Source organism: Paroedura picta, chromosome 4 (genome assembly GCF_049243985.1).
Source record: "Paroedura picta isolate Pp20150507F chromosome 4, Ppicta_v3.0, whole genome shotgun sequence".
Lineage (NCBI taxonomy): Eukaryota > Metazoa > Chordata > Lepidosauria > Squamata > Gekkonidae > Paroedura > Paroedura picta.
Genome location: NC_135372.1, coordinates 95,161,396 through 95,186,962, shown reverse-complemented (window position 1 = coordinate 95,186,962; position 25,567 = coordinate 95,161,396). Strand labels below are relative to the sequence as shown.

Genomic DNA, 25,567 nt, shown 5'->3' with positions numbered 1-25,567 from the left:
CCTGCGATGCCCACTTTTTAAAAATCAGTAGTTCTCCATTGAAACGCCTATGCATCTAATCATAGATGCATAGTGCATAGGTGCATAGTGTTTCTTTATTGCCATTGCTTATAGGATCATGATGCTTGCTTCTTTTAAAAATAAATCTCGTTACTGGTGGGGGAGAAAGCTTAGAGAGGCATGCTTTGTGCTACAACTTTTTTGGGGGGGAATTTTGCCTTTGCGTGCATGACTGAACATGTATTCGTTGCTCCAGGCAGTTCAGTTGGGGGGAAAAATTCCCTTCTGCTGCCGCTGCCTCCCCCCTCACATGCAAACACATGTGCACACAAACCCAGTGAGGGCTCGCTGCTGCTGTTTTCCCTCCCCTGCATGCACACACACACACAAACATGCACACAAACATTTTTAAAATGAACTTCCCATACCTGGAAGAGGGGGCTGGAGCATGGGCAGGATAAGGCAGGTGCCTTTCGCACATTTGAGCCTCCATACCTGTCTTTGGCTGGTGGACTGCTGGCTGCTCTCCATTAGGTAGTGCTAAATATGTTGGTGAATCCACTTTTTGGGATTCACCAACTAGTGCTTTATAATGATGTAGCCGGCTGGTTACTGTCTAGACCCTGGATGTTGGCAGCATCATGCGGAAGGGCCAGAATATAACGACTTCATAAGGTATGCATTACATTATTTTTAAAGGGTGCGGAAATGCTCACAGTGTTGAAAGTGACTAGATTTTTTTCTACAAAAACTGACAAGCAGCTGCAAAGTCCCATTTTCCATATTGCCAAGCACTGGAGGTTTCTCTGCTCTGATATCAACCACTGTGAAAAATGATCTCATAATATATGGAAACAGGTTGAGTGTACAGAATGCAATGCAGAACCAACTGACACTGGAATTGCAAGCTGTGATTGTTGGCAATGTGTTTGTGTGTGCGTGCACACAGTTCTCTGTAAAATTCACTGAAACTCCACCATGCTTTGCAAAGAGCTGTGATTTGTATGGGGGAGAAGTTATCTGGCAGGAGCTCTGGAGAACTCTTTTTTTTTGTCCCACTAAATTGAAGGAGGGGGGAGTATTTTCACGGATGCTGGGTGGGGGGTTTGACCTTTGGGGAAGCAACAAAAGGGTGGGGGAGAAATTGGAGAGAATCTGTATGCTTTTGAATTAACTTCAGTTTGGAAGGGAAACAAGCACAAAAGCACTCTCGGAAGCAGCTCCCAAAAAGCAAACTAAACACTGAAGGGAGGAAAATCAATTCAGAACACAATAAAGAAAATCTGACAGTCATTTCCTCAGTGAAAGCAAGGGAAAATACCCATGCATAATAGGCCTGTGTGAGCTTTGATTCTCTTTCGTATAGGATAGTTGAGATAATCCTCACTTGTTGAAAATAAGCATCCTCCCAGATCATTTTCACACCAGAGGTTTCCTGCAGGGCTGCAGGCTGGGGTTTGAGCTGGGGCAGGTTGCCCTACCTCATCCTGCTCCCATACGGGGGAGCATTTGGCCCGGTGCACCTCGTCTGCACCAGATTTGTGTTCCTGCACAGGAGCCAGGACAACAAAGTTCCCAGTGTAGAAACAATCCCACTGCAGTCACTTGATCCTCCTTACAAGCCCTGCCCTTCTTTGCAACAGCATTGACTCCGCTCCAGTACCAGTTACACACATGCAGCAGAAACGGCATCTGCATCACTGATTTGTCCTTTGACATCTAATTGATCCAAATATGATTGATTTAAATGTTTTCTTTTTATTTTAAAAACATCCCTCAAGTTGCTGGCAGACATATTTATCTGGCAAAAATGGAGAAAGATGTGAAACTTATTTTGCTTTCAAAGAATGACCTTTCCTGATAATTAATTTGCTGTTCCCAACACCATCTGCTGTCTTGCAGCAACATCCATCATAGCCATAAAAAAATTAAAACTCAATTAAAATGAAAACTGGTGTCACAAATTCGTCAGCGGAAGGCACAGAGTCCCAAGGAGCAGAGCTATTTGACCCCTCCTGGAGGTTTACAACTGTGTCCACTACTTCACAGGGTTTACAATAAGCTGTAATAAATACAAAAGGCTCTGGGAACTGCCTTAACTACCAGCACATTTTAGGGCGTATTTTGATCAAATAGGATATTATTGACTGGGATAGGAGTAGGAAATTTGCCATAAAACTTGGGTGAAATTCCACAGTTGAATGTGTTTACTGTTAGCCACAGAACAAAGGAATTGGTTTAGCTGTCCCACATAACTTACTCTTATTTCTGGCAAACATTAGAAATACTCGACAGCCAATCAAAGCAGTACAAATGGTCCTTAGAACATATTTTTAATGGCAAATCAGTTATTCATTAAAATTTGGCTGTTATATGTACAAACATGTTTACCCATTCCTTTCTCTTTTCATCTGATATATTTTGGCTGCCTCTTTATATGAGGAAAGGGCAGTCCAAAAAATCATTACCGGGGGCCATCGTTTTTTCACTGGTCATGTTGGACATTCTGGAGTTTGTATTCCTAGGGGAGATGCAAACCCCAAGGGTTCCACATAGCCAAGTAACAAAGATAGAGATGCTGCAAATTTTGCCATAAATGTATCTGACAGGTAAACTTACCCTGTTTCTGTAGCCCTTTCCATATGTTACAGTGAATGAATGTGCATTCTGCCTGTACATGAGTAATCTATGCAAAAGAGCCTAAGCATATTCATTTTATGAAACCAGGATATGTGGATAAACATGGGGGTTTTATCACATATTCAGTTGCCCATGTATTGATTGTAGCACCTATACCCAACAATCAAGTATAACAGATCTCAGTGGGGACAACAGCAGCCATTTGCTCACCTTCTGCATTTTCCCCAAAACCTGAAGTGGTCCAGAAGGAGACAGTTGATGAGCTAACACGAACTGCAATGGTTGGTGCTTTCATGAGTTACAAAAGCTTACGCTGGAATAAATTGTTAGTCTTTAAGGTACTACTAGGTGGCTACTAGGTGGCTACTAAGGTACTACTAGGTGGCTAGATGGAGTCACTGAATCAGTTGGTGCAAACTTAAATGGACTTTGAGGAATGCAAGAGGAGAGGAAGGCCTGGAGGATCATTGTCCATGGGGTCGCAATGGGTCGGGCATGACTTCACACCTAACAACAACAAAGGTACTACTGGGCCAATTATACACTGGTCTTTTTAAGTTAATTCTGCTCTGGTAAAAATAATCAATCTGCACCTGAGTCAGGTGTCCACTCTGATGCTGCTTGCTTTTTTCCCCAATCTGCACTGCTCAGGCTCAACCATGGAATCACTTAACTTTCTCCCTGGCAAAGCCAAGAATGGATTTTCTCCTCTTAATCTGAGAAATGCATGACCATCACACACTTTTTTGTGAGCAGATGCAGCATCTCTATCAGATTCCCCCTCCCAAAAAAACCCTATAAGCAGAGAGCAGTCTTAAAGTTGCTTTCACCTCTTTTTTACATTTTATTACTGCCTTCATTTTGTCTCAGTTTCTGTGTTGTAAAACCATTTTTTCTGCTTTATAAGTCTCCTTAAGCGTTGTGAGGACCACAGTGCAGATTTAGTGTCAGAAGTACAAATGAGACCTTCTTGCCTACAGCCACTTCCTCCTTTCTTCTTCCTCCTGACATGTGCTTTACACAATGAGAAAGGGGGGGAACACTCACCAGGATTGTCCTGTCTGTTCTTAAATTTGATCATTTTGTTTTGCTTCTGAGAAGCTCATATTTTTAAAATGTCTGACTTATGCAGACCCCATGAGTTAATGACCTCCAAAAACATCCTATGATGCCTTGTTCAAGTATGAGGGCTATGGCTTCCTTGACAGAGTCAATCCATCTCATGATAGGTTTCCCTCTTTTCCTGCTGCATTCAGCTTGTTCTTGCATGACTGTCTTTTCAGGTGATTCTTCACATGATGTGACCAAAATACAATAGCCTCAGTTTGGAAAAACAGCCCACCTGTAATAAGTGAAAAGTGTGTCTTGACAAAGCAATAAATCATAAAACAGTATATTCATCTCAGAATGATGTGTTGTGTTGTTTATTTGGCACCTTCTATTCTGTGATGCAAGTAATTTGAGTTTTTATCATTTATGATAGCAGTAAAGATTTAACTTTCACAATCTCAGTGTCTACATAATTACTGTGTGACACTTTAATTTTCTGTAATGCTGAAAAAAATGGCTAAATGATGGGGAAATTCTTTAAAGCTGTAATTTTCCACAAGTGAAAGCATACATGTGGATAAACATAAATATAGTAGCTGTTGATAGAGAATTCCACAAAGCCTAATTATACATATTAAAATCTAGCAATTCTATGAGATACACAAAAACTTGAAATTTTAACCCTCAAGCCAGCTAACTCGAATATAGAGCATCATCAACATTTCAGGTAAATAAACCTTGTAAGGTAAATAAACCTTGTAAGCACTAAGGACAAACTCAATAAGAAGCTACAACTAAAATGTGCTTCCTGATGAATGCATATATAACATATTTGTATTGGTCTGCTGAATTCACACTTTGTATTTTTAAATATATATGCTTTAAAAAGTAATGTGTGAAGGGGCCATTCTTTGCCACAAGCATAATAAGGCTGTATTTTGACTGCTAATGATGTTGCAGGTGCTTCAAATTACACAGATATAAGGATCAAACTATACAAGAATTATTGCAGAAGGGGAAGAGGGCATACCTTAGAACTTGGAGAGTAGCAACCAGCAAGAACTTCCAAGCCATCCTTGGAAACTCAGAATTCTTACCAATCCCAGCAGAAGAAGGAGATATGCATGTAATAAAACCATTTCTATGTTCCTATGTATCTGGTTGCCTTTCTCTCCAAGAATCAAAGGTGCTGACAAGGGCAATTCATGTAATTACATGCTGGTGTTAGTTATATAAAGGACCATAAGATCAGGCACAAAAGAGCAGCAGACAAGAGGAGTCTCCAGAGCACTGACCTAGACAAGAAAATAGCACATTCACAAGGTAAGCGTTCCACATGCTTATTTCTGGGCAACTGAGATCTTCAGCGGGGGAAGAGAACTTAGTACTCTGAAATAAACTAGCCAATTTCTCTTTTCTGTCATGTTTTGGAAAGGGGTATTTTCATTATGTTTTGGAAGAGCATAATGCTCTCTCTGCAGCAAAGGGCTAGTGAATTGGACCAAGAATCTGGGTTCTGCTTCTGCACTGACTCCCTCTGATAAACCTATTTGCCTGAACTTACCTAGGGGGGTTGGTGGCACTTACTGTCAATGGCCACAGAGAAAGAGGCCAGGATGCTCTGCACACATTAAAGCTCTATCCAAATCTATGAGTCAGCCAAATGTGGCTGATGCTACTGCAAGGATATAAAACTGAAGGGTTAAGGAGCAAATAAAATCTGAATGCAGGAAGCTGGAGTAGACACTTAGGGAAACCCTTTGTCCCAAATATGTCTTCAGCCTCTCTTGTGTCTTGCCCAATTGCTGCTGTGTTCAGCCACTATTGATAAGAAAGGGTCATTTCGCACAGTAACCACATACCTAGGGCCAAGTTACCTATTAGATCTGTCATCATGATGAGCATTTCCCCAACCCCTACAAACAGCAGCCAGGACAAGCAGAGCAGAAGAATGCTGAGCACAATGAGACCACTTCATTCATCTTCCTTAAGTTACGTTATCAGGGAGAGGAGGGGACACCAGTCAGCAGCAGCCACATGATGACTGGTTCGAGGGGGGTGGTATATAAATGGAAGAAACTGAAGAAATATGTTTATGATAACACATAGTTTGTACCTAATACAAACACGAATTGGGCTCTGGTTCTAGGTTTTCCAAAATCTCATAACGATAGAATGACTTTCCCTATTGGGAGGAGAAAGATTCAACCTAATGTTTAAAGCAAAGGAGAAAGGTTTTCTTAAATTTCATTCAGTTACTCAGTAATAGTGTTCCACTCATTTTGTACTAGCATGATGTCTGAGCAGCAAGGGCGAAACAGGCCCAAAGATGCAAATTCTGAATCATAACTTTTTAGAATTGTAACTGGCGGAGCTAAGTCACAAACACACACTGGTGCCTTAATGAGCGAAAGACATGCCCAACCTGCACAATGAGGAAGGGGCATTCATTGTTCCTGCCAATCAAATTGGGGACGGGGGGGGGGGGGGAGAGAGAAAGGCTTTCCTTGCAATAGCAAGACTAGTCAGCAACAGGAGAAGGAAAGGAGGTCGGGGTGTCAGCAGTGTGGTGCTGAAATTATGAAGTAGTACAGAAGGACAGTAACATGGTACAGGTTTTTATTTTTATTTTTAAAGGACACGAAGATTTATTTTATTTTATTTAGTACTTTTATTGGCATAAAGGACAGGAAGATTGTGTCATACACCTCTGAGCAGTACCCTTTCAGTCACAACCGGCCAGCAACCTCACATTTCCATCAGTGTTCTGGTGCAATTGGCTCAAAAGCAGAATTTGTGAATTCATGCTGGTCCCTAGCAATAATTTGCAGGCACGACAGCTGGGTAGGAAATGGGTTTTTTTTTTAACCTGATGAAAAATGTCAACCTTTTGTCTTTGTTTCTATTCAAAAGGAAATTCTATTTTAATCTGGTGGAAACTGGATGCTTTCAGGTGTCTGATTTGCTACAAGTACCAGAATCGTAGAAAGAATGCACACAGCAATCTGCAATATAAACGGAAACAAAGCAAATTATAAAATGACCAAAACAATGCCAGCATCCCCCCCCCCCCCCCAGACCTAGTAAGTTAGATCTCCTCCCCACCCTCCCTGCCGCTCTGATAGCAGGGGATAGGAATAAGGAGAGCTTCCGCCATGTTGGGATTGTTTTTAAAGTCTTTTAATGGGTATTTTAATGGGGATAAGACTATTGTGACCCGCCATGAGCCTACGGGGAGTGGCGGGAAATAAATCTAATTAATAATAATAATAATAATAATAATAATAATAATAATAATAATAATGATGGTGATGGTGATGATAATAATAATGATAATGATAATGATAATGATAATGATAATGATAATGATAATGATAATGATAATGATAATGATAATAATACTTCAGAGGTGTCACGTTCTGTGGAACAATAAAGCAGCCATTTTAAATATGGTTTTATTTAAAGCCAATATCCGAAACAAATAAAGGCAGCTCTGAATGCCCCAATTAATGATATAAGTGGGAGGTAACATTAATGGTAAGTGATTTACTAATAAGGAGCAAATACAAATTGATTTAATACAATCACTTGCTTTTCAGAAGTAAATGGGATGGTGCCAAGGTACTCTGAAAGGAACAAGCTGTTCCTCCTACATGATATACATATTATAGGGTAGATTATCAGGATGCTCCAGACCTCTCCTAGTTCTGGGAGATGTTGCCAACTCCACATGGGAAATTCCTGGAGATCTGGTGATGGAGTCTGATGAGGGACCTCAGTGGCATATAATGCCATACAGCCCACCCTCCAAAGGAACCATTTTCACAGGGGTACTCTGTCTTCTGGAGATCAGTTGTAATTTCAGGAAATCTCCAGGCACCACCTGGAAGTTGGCAACCTTAGTTCTAGGAGAGATACATTCCTCCTCAGAACATCACCACTAGCCCAAATTTGTATAATAGTGGGCCGATTTAAAATACTAGAGCCCTCTGCATCTGAATGTTCCAGGGCCAAACAAGGCATTCAGTACAAGCATGTGTAGCCAATCCCAGACAGCTTATTTCTTTTCTCAGGAAAAAAAACAAAGCAGTTTCAGCAAACAGCAATGTGGAGAAGTGGTGGTGGGAGGGCAGCTCAACCCTTTCAGTGCTGAAGTCAGCTACTTTTAGCCTCCAATGGATTTAATGGTCTTTTATTCCCTCTCCCATGCAGAATCCTGACACTAACTGACTAAAAGTGTCATAGCTGCTTACCTGAGGATAAGGTTAGCTGAACATATTAGAATTTACTCACAGGTAGAGACATATAGTATATGGTGCTGAGATTTAAGATGGAAATGTGAGTCACATAGTGACAATATTGATATTTGTTACTTGTAAAGGGCAAGAATGGGTGCTCTTTAGATAACAGAGCTAACATTATAAAGTACAGTGCTAACATTTAAAACATTATTTATTGTAAACTACTCTGAGCCCATTTTGTATATAAATCGAACACATACATAAATAAAATATATTATTATCCTAAGCTAATCCTTTTTTGTTTTCATGCTTTTCCTAATGCTTCAGAAAATCAATGCTCTCCTAAGGCATTCAGAAAAAAACAATGCAGCCTAATAGTCATTTGCTGCCACTCTTTTTTCTGTCACTCTTTAAAAGCTAACCCTAATGGAAGAAGAAGAAGAAGAGTTGGTTCTTATATGTTGTTTTTCTCTCCCTGAAGGAGTGTCAAAGCAGCTTACAATCACCTTCCATTTCCTCTCCCCACAACAGACACCCTGTGAGGTAGGTGAGGCTGAGAGAGCTCTGATATTCCTGCTTGCTCAGAACAGCAGGCTCAAATCCTTCACAGCTTTGTCCACAAACCTCTAGAAGTGGCAGGGTCCAAGGGACATATGACACCTGTCTTTTCCTTATCCTTCTCTACTATGGGAATCTGATAATACCCAATCCAAATGTCAAATACTGGAAATTATTGACTCCCAGTTAGACAGTCCAAGGCATTTTGCACATGCTGGCATACATAGTGTATTGGTTGGGTTTTGTATATTTACTTATTTATTTAGTGTCCTATAATCCCCACACACCTTGACCTGAGTGGCCCAGGTTTGCCAGATCTTGTCAAAGAATACCAGAGTTGCTTCACAGAGGCAGGTAACCGCAAACCTCCTCTGGATGTCTCTTGCCTTGAAACCCTATGGGGTTGCCATAAGTTTGCTGCAACTCGACGGCCCAAAAAAAAAAATCAACATATATTCTGATCTGCCCATTCTTTTTCCTTATAACTATACGTAAGGTATGGGAACTGCATAATGCAGTGATAGTACCATTGGTCTGTAAATCATGAAGGGGTTGTCTTATATGTTCTATCTCAGAACGTCAGTTTCCAGGATTGTTCATGGAATGAAGAAGGATCTGTTAGTTGGGCGTGATGTTCCACACCCTTGGCTTTTCCAGGGTCCCATTCATAAAGTGAGAATACTTGGGTAGTATTTGTCATAGTCAATACCTCAGCAATGAGTGAATCCCCAAATTCAATTACAACTGGTCCAATTTTAATTCAGGAGATCTGCATCTACTTCGTTACACAGGAACTGCCTCAGACAGATCCATCAGCTGAGGATAGGACCCACAGTGATGGGTTTAAACAAGGGGCTGGCAGGGGCACATGGGAATTGTAGTCCATGGAATCTGGAGAGCCACAGTCTGACTACTCCTGATTTAAACTATGTGTATAATGATACAGGCTAAATATTTGGGGGGGGGGCATTCACAGTCAGAGTAATTCAGTAGTGGAACTGACTCCCTAAGGAGAAGGTGAGCTACCTCTCACAGGCAGTCTTCAAGTAGCAGCTGGACAAATACTTATCCTGAATGCTTTAAGCTGATCCAGCACTGAGCTGGGGGAAGGACAAGATGGTCTGTATGGCCCTTCCGACTCTATGATTCTGTGATCATTTTTGGTTTGGCCTTAGTGTAGTGTTGTGATTGGATACATTTGTAACCCTCAGCATCATTTGTAGATTCTTGCCTTTAGGGAGTTCAGTAAGTCCAGCTAGACCAGTAAGCAGCCCTGGATCTTCAGTACAGGTTCTCTTTTTGTCTCAGAGATAATGTGCTGTTTGTCAAGCCTTACAGGTAGAAGAAGCCAAAAATGAATATGTGTAAAAATCTCACTTTATCTTAACAAGTCTCTAAGCAGCTTACAATCATGTTCCCTTCCTTTCGCTATAACAGGAACCATGTGAGGTAGGTGTGGCTGAGGGAGTTCTGAGAAAACTGTAACTGGTCCAAGGTCACCCAGCAGGCTTCATGTGGAAGAGTTGGACATGAAACCTGGTTCTCCAGATTTGACTCCATTGTTCTTAACCATTATACCCTGTTGACCTTTCACACATACTCTAAAATTACCACAGGCTATTTAGGTTCTCTATCACCTAGACAAAAATATGATATAGGTGGAGAATAGCAGATACAGAAGGTATCTCTGTCTTGGAAGCTCCTCTCTTTATCCAGCTGGCTAGCTTTAGGGATTCTCCAGAACTGGTGTGTGTGTGTCGGGGGGGGGGGGAGTTCCTGGGCACTTTGGGGCTTGCATGTTTTAGATACACTGAATTAATATATCTAGAAAAACCTCAACATAAAAATACCATTAAAACTCCACGTTTAACATTCCAGAAATGACAGCACAGCTCTTTCTTCATCAACCGTGCAATAATACAGTTTAGGAAATAAATGCTCTGGAATAATTAGTTTTAGGTGCCACACAATATTGGCTTAAAATTCTGTGCAATCTTATTCGTACATAAAGGCAACATTTGGAGCTGAAGCTAACCTAAGAACAAAATTTGAAGAATGCCAGAAGCACTTTTTTAATTAATTAACTCTCAGGATAAAAATGAGCAAACCTCCTAAGTACTTGGGCCACACTTCATTAAATTTGTTCAGGAAAGAGCATTTAATAATTAAAAGGGCTGCTGAATGTTTACATAAATCCTCCTTGCGATTTAGTATTGCTGTCCAGTCATGTTGAAAACTGGTTTACAGCCCCTTAAAGTCAGAGTACCATAGAGTGGGAATGACAAAGCATGTTCTTAGCTCTGTACAACTATCCAGGTTTATTAAGATGCTCAGCATACCAATGGGAATTGAAAAGATGAGCTTATTAGGTCTCTTATAGGATTAGGGACTGTTGCACAGCTGTCTGATTCTCCCTCCCCCCCCCCCAAGTTTATGGCAGAAAAGAAAAGGGGGGGATTATATAGCAAAGCAATCTGCTTTGCTGCCAAAATCAACAGTCTCCTCACATCTGGGGAGGAAGATGAAAACACAAAATCTTCACACACATTCCCATAGGCTCTCAATTTCCTACAAAGCATCTTGTATCATTGACTATAAAAATATAAAATAGAAAAGTGGTCCCCTGATTAGAATATAAAAAGGGCTACAAAGTAGAGCAAAATATGATGTGATGACTGATGATTAATATACACTTACTTGTTAGCCAGATTTCTGAAATATAGCTATAAAATCACAATAGAGCTTTGACACTAGCTCCTCCAAGCAGCAGTTTAAAACTCCTCAAGACTCAGTTATAAGTGATGTAAGTTATTTCTGAATAACAAGCCACTGGTTTCTTTAGCCAGCAGCTAGAAAAACAGTGCCCACGCTCTCTGGGCCTGGATTTGAAATGAAAAAAAAAAAACAGTCTGGTAGGGAAATCAGAAAATACAGCCAAGGCCTCTCAGTTGTTGTTCCAGCTCAATATGTTGCACATATGAGCTTTTGCAGAAAGAAGCCAGAGGGAGATGAAGCCAGGGGTGGGACAGCCTACCTGATTGGCTGTTCATTATAAAATGGCCAATCAGGTAGGTGATGAATTCCAACTCCTCCCACCACCCTAGTCGGGCTTTATTTATGTTACAGATTAACTGCTGGAGGTTGAACCTGAGATCATGTAAAGCAAATGCCCTACCACTGAAACATAGTCCTTTCCCTGAGCCATGACCCCTCCCTGACTGTATCTGATAGAGAAAGAGTTCTCCTAGAATGTGCTACCTCAGATCTTTTAAGTGGGGATACCATTAATGGAACCTGGTTCTCAACCACTGAGCTACCCCTCAGCTTCCCTGAGGGAAGACAGAAAACCAGTTCTTTAGATGAAAGAATTATCAGTGCACAAAAGCATGTTATCTAAAGGTCAGAAAAAAAGGATCCAACCGGGTGTCAGAGGGTTATGGATAGATTTTCAGCTCCAAGAAAGTGTTTGTCTCATTGGCTTGAAAGGCTGCAACAGAAAATTGATCTCCTGTTTAGGTCAAGAAAAATGATACTATATAAGCACTGCTCAAAATATAATGTGGTAGCTGATGATGAATAAGTACTTCTAAGTTATTCAGGTAGTCAGCTAAAGCATTAATACACTTATACATAGGGACCAAACTGCATACTATTTGCAATGACTATCTTTAATCCGTTCCTGTGGAGCGGATTAAATAAAAGAGTAAGGGCTGTTGGGGAGGAGTTAGGGCAGGCTCTGTCCAGGATAAAAACTCGGAGGCACTCCAGGGCCAAGTGTCCAATTGGGAGGACACTTGGCCCGTCTCCTGAATGCCGCGCCACAGACTCCATTCCTCCCGAGCCACCATCCTGCCCAGATGGCCGCCAGGAAGGAGGCTCGCCCCACTACCCTGGGGAAAATTGCTTTCCCTCCGCCCACCGACTGCCCTTCTCTGCGAACGCACCTCCACGACGCCCTACCCCGCCAGCCGCCACCTGAGCCCTTCCCACCTCCACCCCGAGGGTCCGTCCCCGGCCGCCGATGCCCGTGCCCTTCCCACCCCCAAACCCCCACTCACATGCACCCGCTTGCCCAACCGGCCCCGGAATTGCCCGCTGCCACGCCAACGACAGACCTTTGGCCCATGCTTTGCCACTGCACCGCTTCCTGTAGACTTTGCCACCGCCGCCGCCACCAATTGCGACCACACAACATGGCACTGTGGACGACGACTACGGCCGTGACCCGCTCCCCCGCCAGCGGCCCACCGATGCCTCCAACGGCCATGACAACATACCGCCACTGCAACGAGGACCGCCGTGGAGCCACGAAACTGTCGACAGCGGCCCGGTGACAGCGGCCCGCTGTGGAGCCGCTGCCCACACACCGCCACACCCAACCATGGCACCCCGACCTCAGCCACCTGCCCACCCGCTGCCCACCTCGGATCCTCGACACTGCCAGCCGCCAGAGCCCCGGTGAGTCTCCAGGACGGGAAGGGCGCTGCATACCGACAGCCGACACCCCCCCCCCAAGCCAGGGCCCGTCCACCAGCCACCCGCCCCCAACTTCTCCCCCAGCTAGCGCCCACTGTATTTTTACCACAGCGGGCTTAATTCCTAGTTATATAATATTTCAGATCTTGTCTGCTAAAACTGAGACAATGAAGTAAAAATGTAACAAAACAAGGTGCATCTCAAATTACATCTTGCTTGCTGCAGGATTACCTCCCGCTTTTCAGTGCCCAATCATATTCCAGACTGTAAGAAGTCAGAACATTTATTTATCTGGCACAATTGGAGGGAGAGAGGAATCTAGGTGTATGTTCTTCCACAGCTGATAGTGTGAAACTATTTCCAGCATTTAGGGCTGTAGGCAACATTTCTACATTACTAAACTGAGGTGAGAAAACCCCTGTCTACTCATCTGGATATCAGAATATTGACTGCAGTGGTACAACAGATAAATAAATAAATTTCTGAAGTGTTACCCACCAAACCATGTAAGTCCAGGGCAAGAAAATGCCAAACAATTTTGACCAAACCAAGGCGCCTTCAGCAACCCTTAAGAAACTATCATTAAAAACACAAATAAAATAAAGCCTGAAGTCTTCCTAGGAGCTAGAATGTCTAAACTGAGGCTACTTTGTACTTTGGTCACATTATAAGAAGTCAAGAGTCAATGGAAAAGACAATACTACTAGGATAAGTTGAAGGCCATAGGAAAAGAGGAAGATCCAACATGAGATGGATTGACTCAATCATGGAAGCCATGGTCCTCAGTTCTCAAGACCTGAGTAAGGCTGTTAACTATAAGATATTTGGGAGGTCATTAACTCAGAAGAAACTTGATAGAACTTAACACACACACACCAGTACATCCCCCAAGCAAGGTAATCAATTTCTCATTGCTCTGAAAGGGTCCAGATTTAGAGGATAAAAAGACCAGCTTTAGACTGGATTCCACTTAGGCTCTATGTTTCATCACTAAACTGTCCTCACCACCATGAAATTTAGACAACACTCAGTCTTCAGGAACAGATAACTTATGACTTCTTACTCTCCTCCCTGGTTTCTGTCTCCCATGCTCACGCTCACTTACTCTTTTTCTCCTGCACTTTGTCTCTCTTGATTTTTGCTCAAGAAGATTCTCAGGTTGATTCAATGCGTGGAACTTACCTAGTTATTGCAACTGACTAACTCCTCTCCTTTTCCCCTACTTCAGTCCAAGAGCATATAAGTGTGCTACTGAGTCACAACCAACTCTTGGCAACCCCATCTACAATCTTAAAAGGTCCCAACATCAGGGTCAAGAGGGAAGCACATGAGAAGAGCATTGACATGCATTGCCTCTGCTTCCTTACTATGAGAACACTGTGTGCAGTTCAGTGAATTTTAGTTGTGATTAGACTAATCCATTAATTAACACCTAAGTCTCACTGTTTCCAAATTGATTTAATCACAACCAATGTTTGCAAAAGTTTGCTCATTGTATTCAGCGCTGTTATTCCATTTTTTAAATCTTAATCAATGGTATGTCAATTAAATTATTCAATATGTATAAATTTGCATGTGATAAAATATGATTCTGAAGAAAAAAATATTTCATTTTAAAAGACAATTCTTGCATGTGCTGCAGCCTGTTCTATAGCAGAATACATATTCCTCCCTGTGTTTGAGAAGAATGTCTCCTAGGCATACCTTAGGAACCCAAAGGCTGAGCTACAAGGATAATTTTAAAATGCAAATATTTATTACAGTAAAGTGCACAAGTTAAAAATTAAAAGCATTGATAAACCTTTCCCCACCCCCCTCACAATGACAGTGCTTTTTCTGATATGACACATGAGAATGCACTGTTAAATGAGAGCCCGGAAAATGCAGAGTGGTGGTCTTTGGAATTATATTTTAAACTGTGGGCTCCAAAGCAGACATTTTTTTATTTTACATAAACATAGATTAGTTGGAGCAGCACCATACAGACTTTCTTTACCACCAAGCAAGCCCCAAAATTGTATGTAGTAGTGCATTTTAAAATAATTTGACGCATATGGTCTCAGTTCCATGTGTAGTTGTGAAATGATATACAGTATACAATTATGATTTATCTATGTTTTTAATTTTTAATTTAACTTTATTGTAATAAATATTTATTTTAAATTATCCTTGTAGCTCAACCTTTGGGTTTCTAACTTGTCTAGTTAGGTTGGGTTTTGGTTCCCTTTTTGTTTTGTTTTTCCTAGCCACTCATGGATTTGCAAACATTTAAATTAAAAATAATATTTTAGAAACTATTGCCTGATTAACTAGGCTAATATTTTAATTGAAGCATGTAGCTGAATAATCAACAACATGAATCAGTCTAGCTTGTATTTGATTCTCTTCCATCTGATCATATTGTTTGAGTCATAATTTGGTGTTTGGCAGAATATTGCAGAGATAATGTTCTGTCTAATCTTCCTCCCTATTTGAGAATAATTTTAGTTACCCTGTTATCCAGTCTTCATCAAAAATAACACCACACCCAGGATATATAGCCATCTTTGTAGCCATCCTGCACTATAGCAGAAGTGCAAAAAAGGTAGGAGACCAGTATGGACTTTTCCTGAATGCATTTGAACTGCCAAGAGCCAGGAGACGTACAAGACAGAGATTCCCTAAAAAGCCACTGGGTTCTTTGTGTTCAGTGTAAGTTTAGCTGCCATGTAACCACCAACTACTAAATTTGCCATAACTTCTACAAGGCACAAACTCTAGTAGTGATCGTGATGATGGAAAAAAAATTATACAAGCCTGAATAAAATAGTAAGAATGTAGCAAATCCATACACAATAACATGTAACCTCTCTGCTTCTGTTTTGTTTTAATTTTCTGTCACACCCCACTCCAGGATGGTTCCCGGAAAGGTGACAGCAACACTTCTGCTTCTGTACACATTGGCCATGCTGGCTGAACAGAGTGAAGGTTTCCTGTCCTTCCACACTCACGGAGACTTCGAAGGGATGCAGGTTAGACTCTTGAGAAATATAGTACAATGACAAGATTAGGAAGGACGAAGGAACGTCATCATTCCATCATGATCTCTCCTCTTGCCGCTGTACCTTTTAAATTCTAAAAAGTGTAAGTAGAGTCAAACTAGAGAAGGGATTCCCAACCAGGGGTCCAGGGTCCCCTGAGGGTCCGGAGGGGATCCGCAGCCTTTTCCCTCCTGTCTTAATGGATGCAACCACCAGCTAGGGAACAGGCTGCTTCCATTGCTCCCCTTCCCAAGTGTGAGTTCTCTTGTGGTTTCTGTGCTTAGGAGGGGGCAGAGCCTACATGACTACTCCCCTCTTAAACCACCTCTTGTCTCTCCTCCCTAAGTCCTCCTTGAGCCTGTCAATGTCGGTGGTGATGTTGCTTCCGGTGACATGGCACTTCCCAAGCTACGTTTAGCTATTGTTAGTATGACCTTATACTCTGTCAAGAGATTCTTTTATAAAGTTGAAGTTGTTCCTAAAATATGGAAACCATTGTCCCTTGAAAAGCTATAAGGCGAAACACATCAGGACCTGTGTGAAATTATAAAGAATAAAGAATTACTGAAGATAGAAGACTCTATATAAGTCCATTTTGGATATTTTATTGCCATATTGGTTCCCCAGTGCATCTATATTTCTCTATATTTGATTCTTCACTGGGACCTACCACTCCCAGTTCATTATTTTTACTTCCCTGGGGTGGGCAGGCATGACAGGTATGTGTGGCCAGCTGACATCACTTCCAGGGCTCCTCAAAGTCTGAACAATTATTTCAAGGGCTCCTCCGTGGTCAAAAGGTTGAAAAAGGCTCCCCTAGAGGAAGGCGGGACCCTCTGAAATTAAGTTTCTGCAGATCAATGAACCCTCAGAAACAGCATGGGCAGGAACAAAGTGGGATCTACTGTGAGAAAAATCACCCTGCCATTCCCCATAAATAGAAATGCCATGCCTCAGCAGGACTGCTGTTACATTACTGGAACAACAATTTAGGATCCAAGCCCGTATTTCCACCTTTCTGCTTGGGGGGGGGGGGGGGGCAACTCTGTTGCTGATGAAAAACCATTAGCTGCTGGGGTCGAAATGGCCAGAATGCTTTGAATATGATTAAAGCTTAATCTAGGTTTGGGTTTTCTGGCCTGTAAATTGTCCACCTCTCCATTTCAATGGTGCTTTTACTTATTTAAGCTTTTCAGGGCTGTTGAGTTCCACATCCAACAGTGCAGTCACAGTCCCACTAAATGTACAGGTGGTGCACCAAACACAAATAAAAGCAGATGGATCAGATTCTGAGAAAATAATTTAATTTTCTTTGTTTAAAAAAACATGGTCTTAAACTTGGTTTTTGGGTCTTTTGCATGTATGTGTGTGCATACACACACAAACACACACCCCTCCTAATCATGGGAAAGACAAGAAAAAAAATTGAACTCTTTAACTAATCTAAAATATCATAAGGAAAATCTCAATACATACCTTTTTTTCATTCTGAATTAAGCATGTATTTGTAGATTGTGACATGTCCCGCCTTCTCTTCCTTAATCCCCGACTATCATTGAACTATAGATAGCAAATTAGCTTTATGCGCTGTCCAATATTTAGTTCTAGAGCAACAGGTTTATGATTTGCACACAAATTCCTGAGAAACCCCTCTGATAAAAAAGAATTTGTACTGTTAACTAGGAATGTCTTTTCCTGTATCTTTTGGTGTGATCTAAGCTGCACAGCTACATTGGGATCCATGTTGCCAGATACTCTTGGTCCCCAACCCCTGGCCCAGAGACCAGTACCAGTCCGTGGATCAATCAGTACTGGGCCGTGGCTCCTCCTCATCCTCCTCCCGGTCCTCCCCGGCTGCTGCCTCGGGGGCTGCCCTGCCACTCTGCCACTGGCTCACCTTTCATGCTCTCCAGCGGCTGCCATGGCTGGGGCTCCCCCTTGGCATGGCACTGCGCAGCTGCTGCTGGCAGCTCCCCCCAGCGGGCAGCGGGAAGTCAGGGACCCCAGTGGGAAAGCAAGTGGAGCAGGGGCTCAGGCGGCAGCAACATCCTTCAGCAAAAGACTACCCCTTCCACGGGCCTCAGTAACATTGTCAAGCGTTGACCGGTCCCCAGTGATTAAAAGGTTGGGGGCCACTAGATAGCTTATATAAAGAATATATCACAGTGGAATGACTCATCCCATTACTGAAACTTCAGGAAAAGTAGTAAAGACTACCATGAAGTTCCTAACAAGCTCAGATCAATCCAGAATGGATATGAGAGAATAAAGGATATGACACAAAATATATCAATGGCTACTTTCTGGAGCACTAGATACCATGCGGATTAAAAAGACTGGAAGATATGGAACAAAGGAACAGTTAACTCAGATAAATCCATTTCCAAAAACATATTTTTGCCTAGCTGGAAAATGAAATAGATCTGCTATCTTATGAATATAGGAGTATGTCCTAGACCAGTGGTCCCCAACCTTTTTATCAACAGGGACCGGTCAATGCTTGACAATTTTACTGAGGTCCTGGGGGGTAGTCTTTTGCTGAGGGATGCTGCCACCACTACCTGAGCCCGTTTCACTTGCTTTCCCGCCGGTGCCCCTGACTTCCCACTGCCCGCTAGGAGACACTGTCAGCAGCATCTGCGCATTGCCACGTCGAGTGGGAGCCCCAGCTATGGCGGCTGCTGGAGAGCACCAAAGGTGAGCTGATGGCAGAGTGGCAGGGCAGCCCCCGAGGCAGCAGCTGGGAAGGATGACGAGGAGGAGCTGTGGCCCGATACTGACTGATCTACGGACTGGTCCCTGTCCCCGGACCGGGGGTTGGGGATTGCTGTCCTAGACCATTTCCACATTAGGAAACATCTCATTTTAGCCTAGCTTTAGATTTCCCCTGGATGATGCTAGTTGGCACTCTGCTTTCCACGTTTCGGCTTTCCTCTTTCCTTAATTCACCATGTTTTCCACATGGGAGGTGGAAGGAGGCAGCCTCCCATAATACTTTGCTTCCTTTCCCATTCCAAAATGTTTTTTGTTTGTTTGTTTTGCAAAATGGTCCCTGCTTGTACCTTTATTTTAATTGTGCCCCTTCCTTTCAGGATTCCGTTCCCTCAATCATCCCTCCTCCCACCCCCCCAAGGTGTTTTTTTTATTGCATTACAATGAAATGGAGTTATAACAAGCAAAACTGTTTTTTGTCCCTGGAGAATTGGAGAAGGCAGAGGCGGACTCTCCCTGGCTACCCTTTCCCCATCCAAGCCAAAAGCCAGCTTCTGAAGAACAGGGCGAGGAAGCATGGAGAAATCTGCACACTCCTTTCCCTATCTGGACCGATGCAGCCTCAGGGAAGGTTCCATGATGCTGCAAGGGGCATCTGTCAGATCGCACTGGGGAGGAGAGGCATACAGTTTCTCTTGCTTCCCCTCCCTGATCTGAGCCTGCAGCTGCCTCACACGGATCTAAGGAATGTGGAATGAAGGGGCATTATTGGGGGGGGGGATGCAAGGCATATGGAAGAGGGGGGTGCTAGGGGGAGGAAGGGAGGGAGGAGGGAGGACAGTGACAAGGAAAAGGGCATGCCCAAACACTCAAAATGGCAAGCACCACAAATAAACAAATGCATGTATTTCTCCACTGAACAGTCTTGAAATAGATCCTGTTAGAATCCAGCTTAAAAAAGTGAAAAACAAATTTCTGGAGGTTCCTTTCCTGGGAGCCAAGTGAGGGGACAATCTGGGTCTGTGCCTGGAAAGGCTAATTTCAGTGCAGAAATGCACAAAAACCTTGACCCTTTAAAAATGCAGATCCGAATGATACACCTAGTGTGGAAATGGTCCTAGTGAAAACAGTCCATGTGAATAGGTTCTGGATGTCAAGGAAGATTTTAACAAGCTTTTGTTGAAGGGAATATGTGACCAAATGCATCTACATTTAAAATGTCAACATAACTATCCTAATATGTCTGTTCATGAACATTCTAATGGTAGCATTCTTTATTGTAACTTGTTTGACTTTAGAAAGCAGAGAGGAACCAAGGCCAAAAGGAATCCCTGAACTTGCAGAAACGATCAGACACAAGAGGTTTTGCCAGGCTTTCAGAAGATGAGGGGAAAGTCATCAAGGTAAATTGCACACCAGATTTTGTCAACAAGAAATAGTCATCAGAGGGCCAGTCAAAGCACCAAACTAACTCGCACCTCTATTATAGAGAAGGCTGTTCTTACTTTAATTCTATTTGGGCTGAGTTTGTACTTTTGCATGTAAGAAATCACCCCAGTCTTTGACTAATTTAACTATAACATCACCTACATCAGCATCCCCTGCCTTTCTGAACCTATGGGGACTTGGGGGGTTTTGAGAGGGCTTTGGGCAGAGAAGGCAAAAAGCAAGGAAGGAACCTTGCTTCCGGTACCGGGAGGCTGTCAGACGGCATCCGAAGAGGGGGGCTCCGTGAATCTCTCCACCCGGCCGGCCGTTCCTTCCTCCCTCTCTCTCCCTTTCCCTGTGATAAGAGATACCTCAAAATGAGGCTGCTACAGAAGTTGGAGCTATGCACAATATTTCTCTCCTCGCAAAAGAATTGCAGTGAAAAATAAAAAGAAACTAAGGAGTACCTGGTGAAGGAAAGGGAAGAAGAAAAATAACTGGTGATAAAAGAAACCCTCAATGGGAAATGGAACCACAAGCCTCCACAAGCTCCTGCTCTCCATGGAAACTCCTTTTAATTGAACGGCAGCCATCAATAACCGGCACCGCCTTAAAAGGCCCTGCCTTCTTTCTGCAAAGCTTGGCAGATGTCAGGGGAAGTACTACAAGGAGTTGGACAACTGTTCTGCATACCTGCTGCGCGGCATGAAAACAGTTCACATTTCATAGCAAATCTTCTATTCACCCCCCCTACACGCACACACACACACACACACACTTGCTACTTGCTTCCAAGCTACATCCTTCTCTCACTTCACATTTTATTGTCTCTCACACACTAACATATTTTATGTTTACCACTGTAGCAGAAAGTTTCCATTACTACCTTCAGGACTAATGCACAGAACATTTGTGTGAAGCAGAAAGTAGAATGTGTATGATTCAGAGTCTAAGACCATTTATGCCCACTATGCCCTCCTCTCATCACTGTTCTTGCTGCCAGTAATGTTGTTCTGACATATAGATGTTGTCCCTTATTCAGTATCAGCAAACTACAGTACACAAACTGCTCTAGATGCCTATGAATGTGTATACATTAACCTTGGCCAGCAGCTCAAAAACTGCTCTAGAATCTCGATTCTCTTAGAAAGTCCCCATAATCACAGCCTCATCATCATCCTGTTCCTATCCTGTCAAGGCAAACTGCCTTTTCAGAAACATTCAGAAGTCAAGAAACTGAATAATGAATAAATATTGGACACTTTGCATTCTGCCTATTTTCAGGATTTCTTGAGCAGCCATAAGAATAGATATTTGGGAGAAAGCTCACCATATCTTAATTCAAGACATTTGAATCAATCACAGTTCCAAACATAATTCTACTGATTTCAATCTCTGCATGCATGTGTATCAATGTGTACCAGATTGCAGACTCAAGCTTTCTGAAAGGTGATAAATTGTCAAGCCTTATAAGATCAGAAATGATGACTGCCATTGACTTTTGCAAGCACCCTTCCAATAAGCAATTTAACCCTGCTCTGGAGGTCTTATCATCTTAAATGCTAAAATACTGGCTCAAGAAAATCCCTTTTAGCAATAATAAATGATCCAATGCTAACAAATCCTTCCCCTCCAGTGTACATGATGTGGACCGCGGTTAAAATGTTGGTTTTCCTCGCTTGTTAACCCTGCTTTCCTTCACAGCTGATTGCTCCTGTAGAAATTGGAATACATCTGAACTCCAGACAGCTGGAAAAATACCAAGATGTCCTGGAGGAACTCCTAACAGAGATGTTCCCAGATGCTCAGAATGGTACAGTAGGAACCTCAAATTCTGCCTCTCCCTTTCCTTGGATGCCCTCTTGGAAGCTAGTGCTGAGATTTCAGAGATGGCTTTTGTATCATCTCTTGCTCAGTATTAAAGCTCCTTAATACAAATATAAATCCTTCTATCAGCAATGATCAAAGCCAACACTAAGCATACCCTTGCCACATTTCCATACCAATCCAGTCCCTCAACAACAATGATTACATCATATTGAATACTCCAGTCTAAGCTGGGGGAAGGGCCGCCTAATTGCAGCGGAGACAGCTTTGCTTCAGGTGGAATAGTGATGTTGCTGAGCATCCCCCTGAGCATCGGAGAATGCATTTTGATTGTTTCTGTCATGTTCAGAGCAAAGTCAAGTGCTAGCCAGTTTGCCTCAATTTCAGATTTCTTGGTCTCAGGGGAAAGCCAGCTTAGTGTACTGGTTAGGAGTGTGGACGTCTAATCTGGCATGCCAGGTTTGATTCTGCACTCCCCCACATACAGCCAGCTGGGTGACCTTGGGCTTGCCAGGGCTCTGATAAAGCTGTTCTGACCGAGCAGTGATATCAGGGCTCTCTCAGCCTCACCCACTTCACAGGGTGTTCTTCTTCTCCTTCTCCTTCTCCTTCTCCTTCTCCTTCTCCTTCTCCTTCTCCTTCTCCTTCTCCTTCTCCTTCTCCTTCTCCTTCTCCTTCTCCTTCTCCTTCTCCTTCTCCTTCTCCTTCTCCTTCTCCTTCTTCTAGTAAACATTTATAATTCCAAGACATTTGCAGACCATGTTTTCTGAATAATCATGATATCATAATAATTTCAATGGGGAAAAGGTACATCTACATAAAATGAAAGGCAGCGAAGCCATCTGGCCCTATTCTAGGACAAGATTTCAAGGGTGTTACTGTTGTCCTCTGGTGCTTTTACTCTAAGCAGAGTTTCTAGGATCATTTAATACAATAGTAACAAGTAAAACAGAATACAAGGGCATGGTTTACAAACCAGCCTGGAGTCAGAGAATCAAAGGACCAGTCCAAAGGTCAGGGGAAGGAAGGTTCAAAGACCAAGGCTTCGAAACCAGGGCAGGATACAAGGTCTTTAGCTGTAAAAGTAAGCACAGGTTAGTCAGGGCTAAGCAACATTACTTCCAGGCTTCATTCAGTATGCTGTAGGTCCTTGCTGCTTTCTATCAGCCACTCAATCCTGATCCTGCAAAGAATCTTCTCGGAAACAACATTGATCACTGATGTGCAATTAGGCAAGCGCTCCATCTTCTCATTAAATTTGTCAAGTGCTCCTTCCTTCTTTTATGCTCTGTTAGTTTAGGAGACCCTGGTGTGGGGATTGAAGGTCAGACCTCTGTGTCCTGTCTTTTGACTCTTGCCAGAATGAGCAACCTGTCCATGACTGGGAAGAGTTCCTGCTTCTTGTTTCTTGGCCCAGCTGCTCAAGTGGGTATTCTACTGGTGCAAGGCCTGACTCCTCCTCCTCCTCCAAGGAAGTGCCAGCTGGCTGACCCATGCCAGTTTTATTCCCATTTTTATTTTGAGTGTAAAGGATGAAGGGAACTTGACAAGAGAAACTCAGATTTACAGGATTGGTTCACAGCACAAAATAACATAGACAAACACATTAACAAAACTGTGAGGAGTGTGTAGAACATACTGTCTCCACATCTCTCCAGAAGGAAGAATTATATTGTATTGGGTCCACATTCAATTTTCTATTAGTGGAACTGAACTTTCCTTCCAACCATTGCCCACTGATCTCAGAATGCTATTTCCTGGAGATTTGGGGATAGAGCCTGAGGAGGATAGAGGGTTTTTTTTGGGGGGGAAGGGGTTGAAGGGGGGGGTTGCTCAGTGAGGATGTAATACATACAGTCCACCTTCTGAAGCTACCATTTTCTCCTGGGAACTAATCTCTGTAGTTCAGAGATCAATTGTAATTCCAGGAGAATTCTAGGAATTACCTGGAGATTGGTGAACCTACCGCTGGGGGATCAGGTTGCTGAGGAATAATGTGAGGGGGATCTGTGTTAGGAAGAGGAGAATTGGTATAACCTTCAAAAAAAGAAGGCTATTGATGGCTTATATGACCATCCCATGTCTTCAAATTTATTTGCTTGTTTATTTACCTGATTTATGCCCCACTTTTCTCCCCAAGGGATGTACAAAGTGCATTACATCATTCTCCTGTTATCCATTTTATGCTCACAAAAACAAGGCACAATGAACTGAGGCCTCCTACATCAAGCAACATCACTCCCTGCTGATCCCAGGCTTGGGCTACTAATACTATGCACAAATATTGCTGCTAATAACTCTTTATAACTACTTATCTTTTCACCTTGAAATGTATGTGCACAAGCTTGAATATATGCACACCCTTCACTGACTGGAGCAAGACCACTGGTTTTCAAGCAATATGTGTGAACAATCAATAGACTAGTCCCAGTGTAGCACTGGATTAATAAAACCTTTTGGGTTTGGGGTATAATGTTCAGATTACCTCTATATCTACCACATATTCAAAGATATGTGCCAAGCTCTTCTAAAAATGTAATTAAAATCTCTCACTTAGTATATCATCATTAGAACTGGCAAAGGCCTAATGAAATAGAATTATAGTCTGTTTAATGCAAGTGGGTAAACTGCAGGATTACAGTGTACCCTCTGAAGGCATAAATGAGATTGGACTTAGTGTAGCGTAATAGCATAGATTTGTTTGATATGAGATCTTATGCAGAATTACTGCGATAATCAAAAACCTTTTTATTATTTAAACCACAGGGTTTTGTGGGGGAGGAAAGACTCTATGTGGGAGACTAGACAATCAAAATTTTAAGACTGCATAACACTGATTCCCAAACATACATTTTTATTGTTTCTTCTCTTTATAGCTAATTGATGTTCCCAGAATCAGAAGAAAAACGTAAGACACTTCCTGAAAATTCACTTAGTGGAACATCTGTCTATAAGGCATTTCAAGAAAAAAAATGCTTACGTGACTTAATAAAGCATGAAACTAAAATATATCACTTGTTTGTTCAAAGTTCATTTGAAAGGATTTAGAATGACAGAAAGATGTCACCATAAATCATTGGGCAGCAGTAGGGAACATTAACTTTCATCCAGAGAATTCTTAGCAAACACAAAGCATTTTAGACACTGCCCTCTTTCCCATTCTCAGAGCCTAATGAAATATTATCTTTATGATGATGATTCATTAGCACCAGCAGCTTTGGACAGAAAGCAAACTGAAGTATATTTGGATGTATATACGTGTGTACAATTGGCAAAGTGTGCAGATACTGACATATATCTAGTGAGTTAGGCTCTAAGAAGTTATGTCATCATAGAAAATTATGAAGGCTGATTGCATATTTTTCCAAACTCCCATAGTACATTGTCAATATTGAATTCATTGTTCTGCTTGACATTTCCCATCCACAACTCTAGTACATTTTAATGAAATCCCATCTTGAATCTCTAAGTACTACTGAGTCTTTTACAGGGAGTCATGACTGGACATAAGCAATTAAAAAAAGAAGAAAAGACAGTCCCAGAATGAAAAAAAAACATCCATTGGAGCTCAAGAATGCTATGAGCGTCAACAAATGAATGTTGGGACCAACAAAG

At 42.3% G+C, this 25,567-nt stretch overlaps 1 protein-coding gene across 1 annotated transcript; it reads left to right on the top strand.

Moving 5' to 3' along the window:
* Window positions 1–4,910: 4,910 nt before the first annotated feature.
* On the top strand, window positions 4,911–24,963 carry MLN (motilin). Its single transcript, XM_077334401.1, has 5 exons — window positions 4,911–5,013; window positions 15,859–15,976; window positions 19,996–20,100; window positions 21,830–21,938; window positions 24,829–24,963. The coding sequence occupies exons 2-5, from the start codon at window positions 15,860–15,862 to the stop codon at window positions 24,834–24,836; spliced, it is 339 nt and encodes a 112-aa protein (XP_077190516.1). The 5' UTR covers window positions 4,911–5,013; window position 15,859; the 3' UTR covers window positions 24,837–24,963.
* The last annotated feature ends 604 nt before the right edge of the window (window positions 24,964–25,567 follow it).

Coding starts and splice junctions, on each gene's coding strand:
- MLN (XM_077334401.1), top strand. CDS start 15,860: ATGGTTCCCGGAAAGGTGACAGCAACACTTCTGCTTCTGTACACATTG. Junction 15,977..19,995: donor GAGACTTCGAAGGGATGCAG/GTTAGACTCTTG, acceptor GTTTGACTTTAG/AAAGCAGAGAGGAACCAAGG. Junction 20,101..21,829: donor ATGAGGGGAAAGTCATCAAG/GTAAATTGCACA, acceptor TTTCCTTCACAG/CTGATTGCTCCTGTAGAAAT.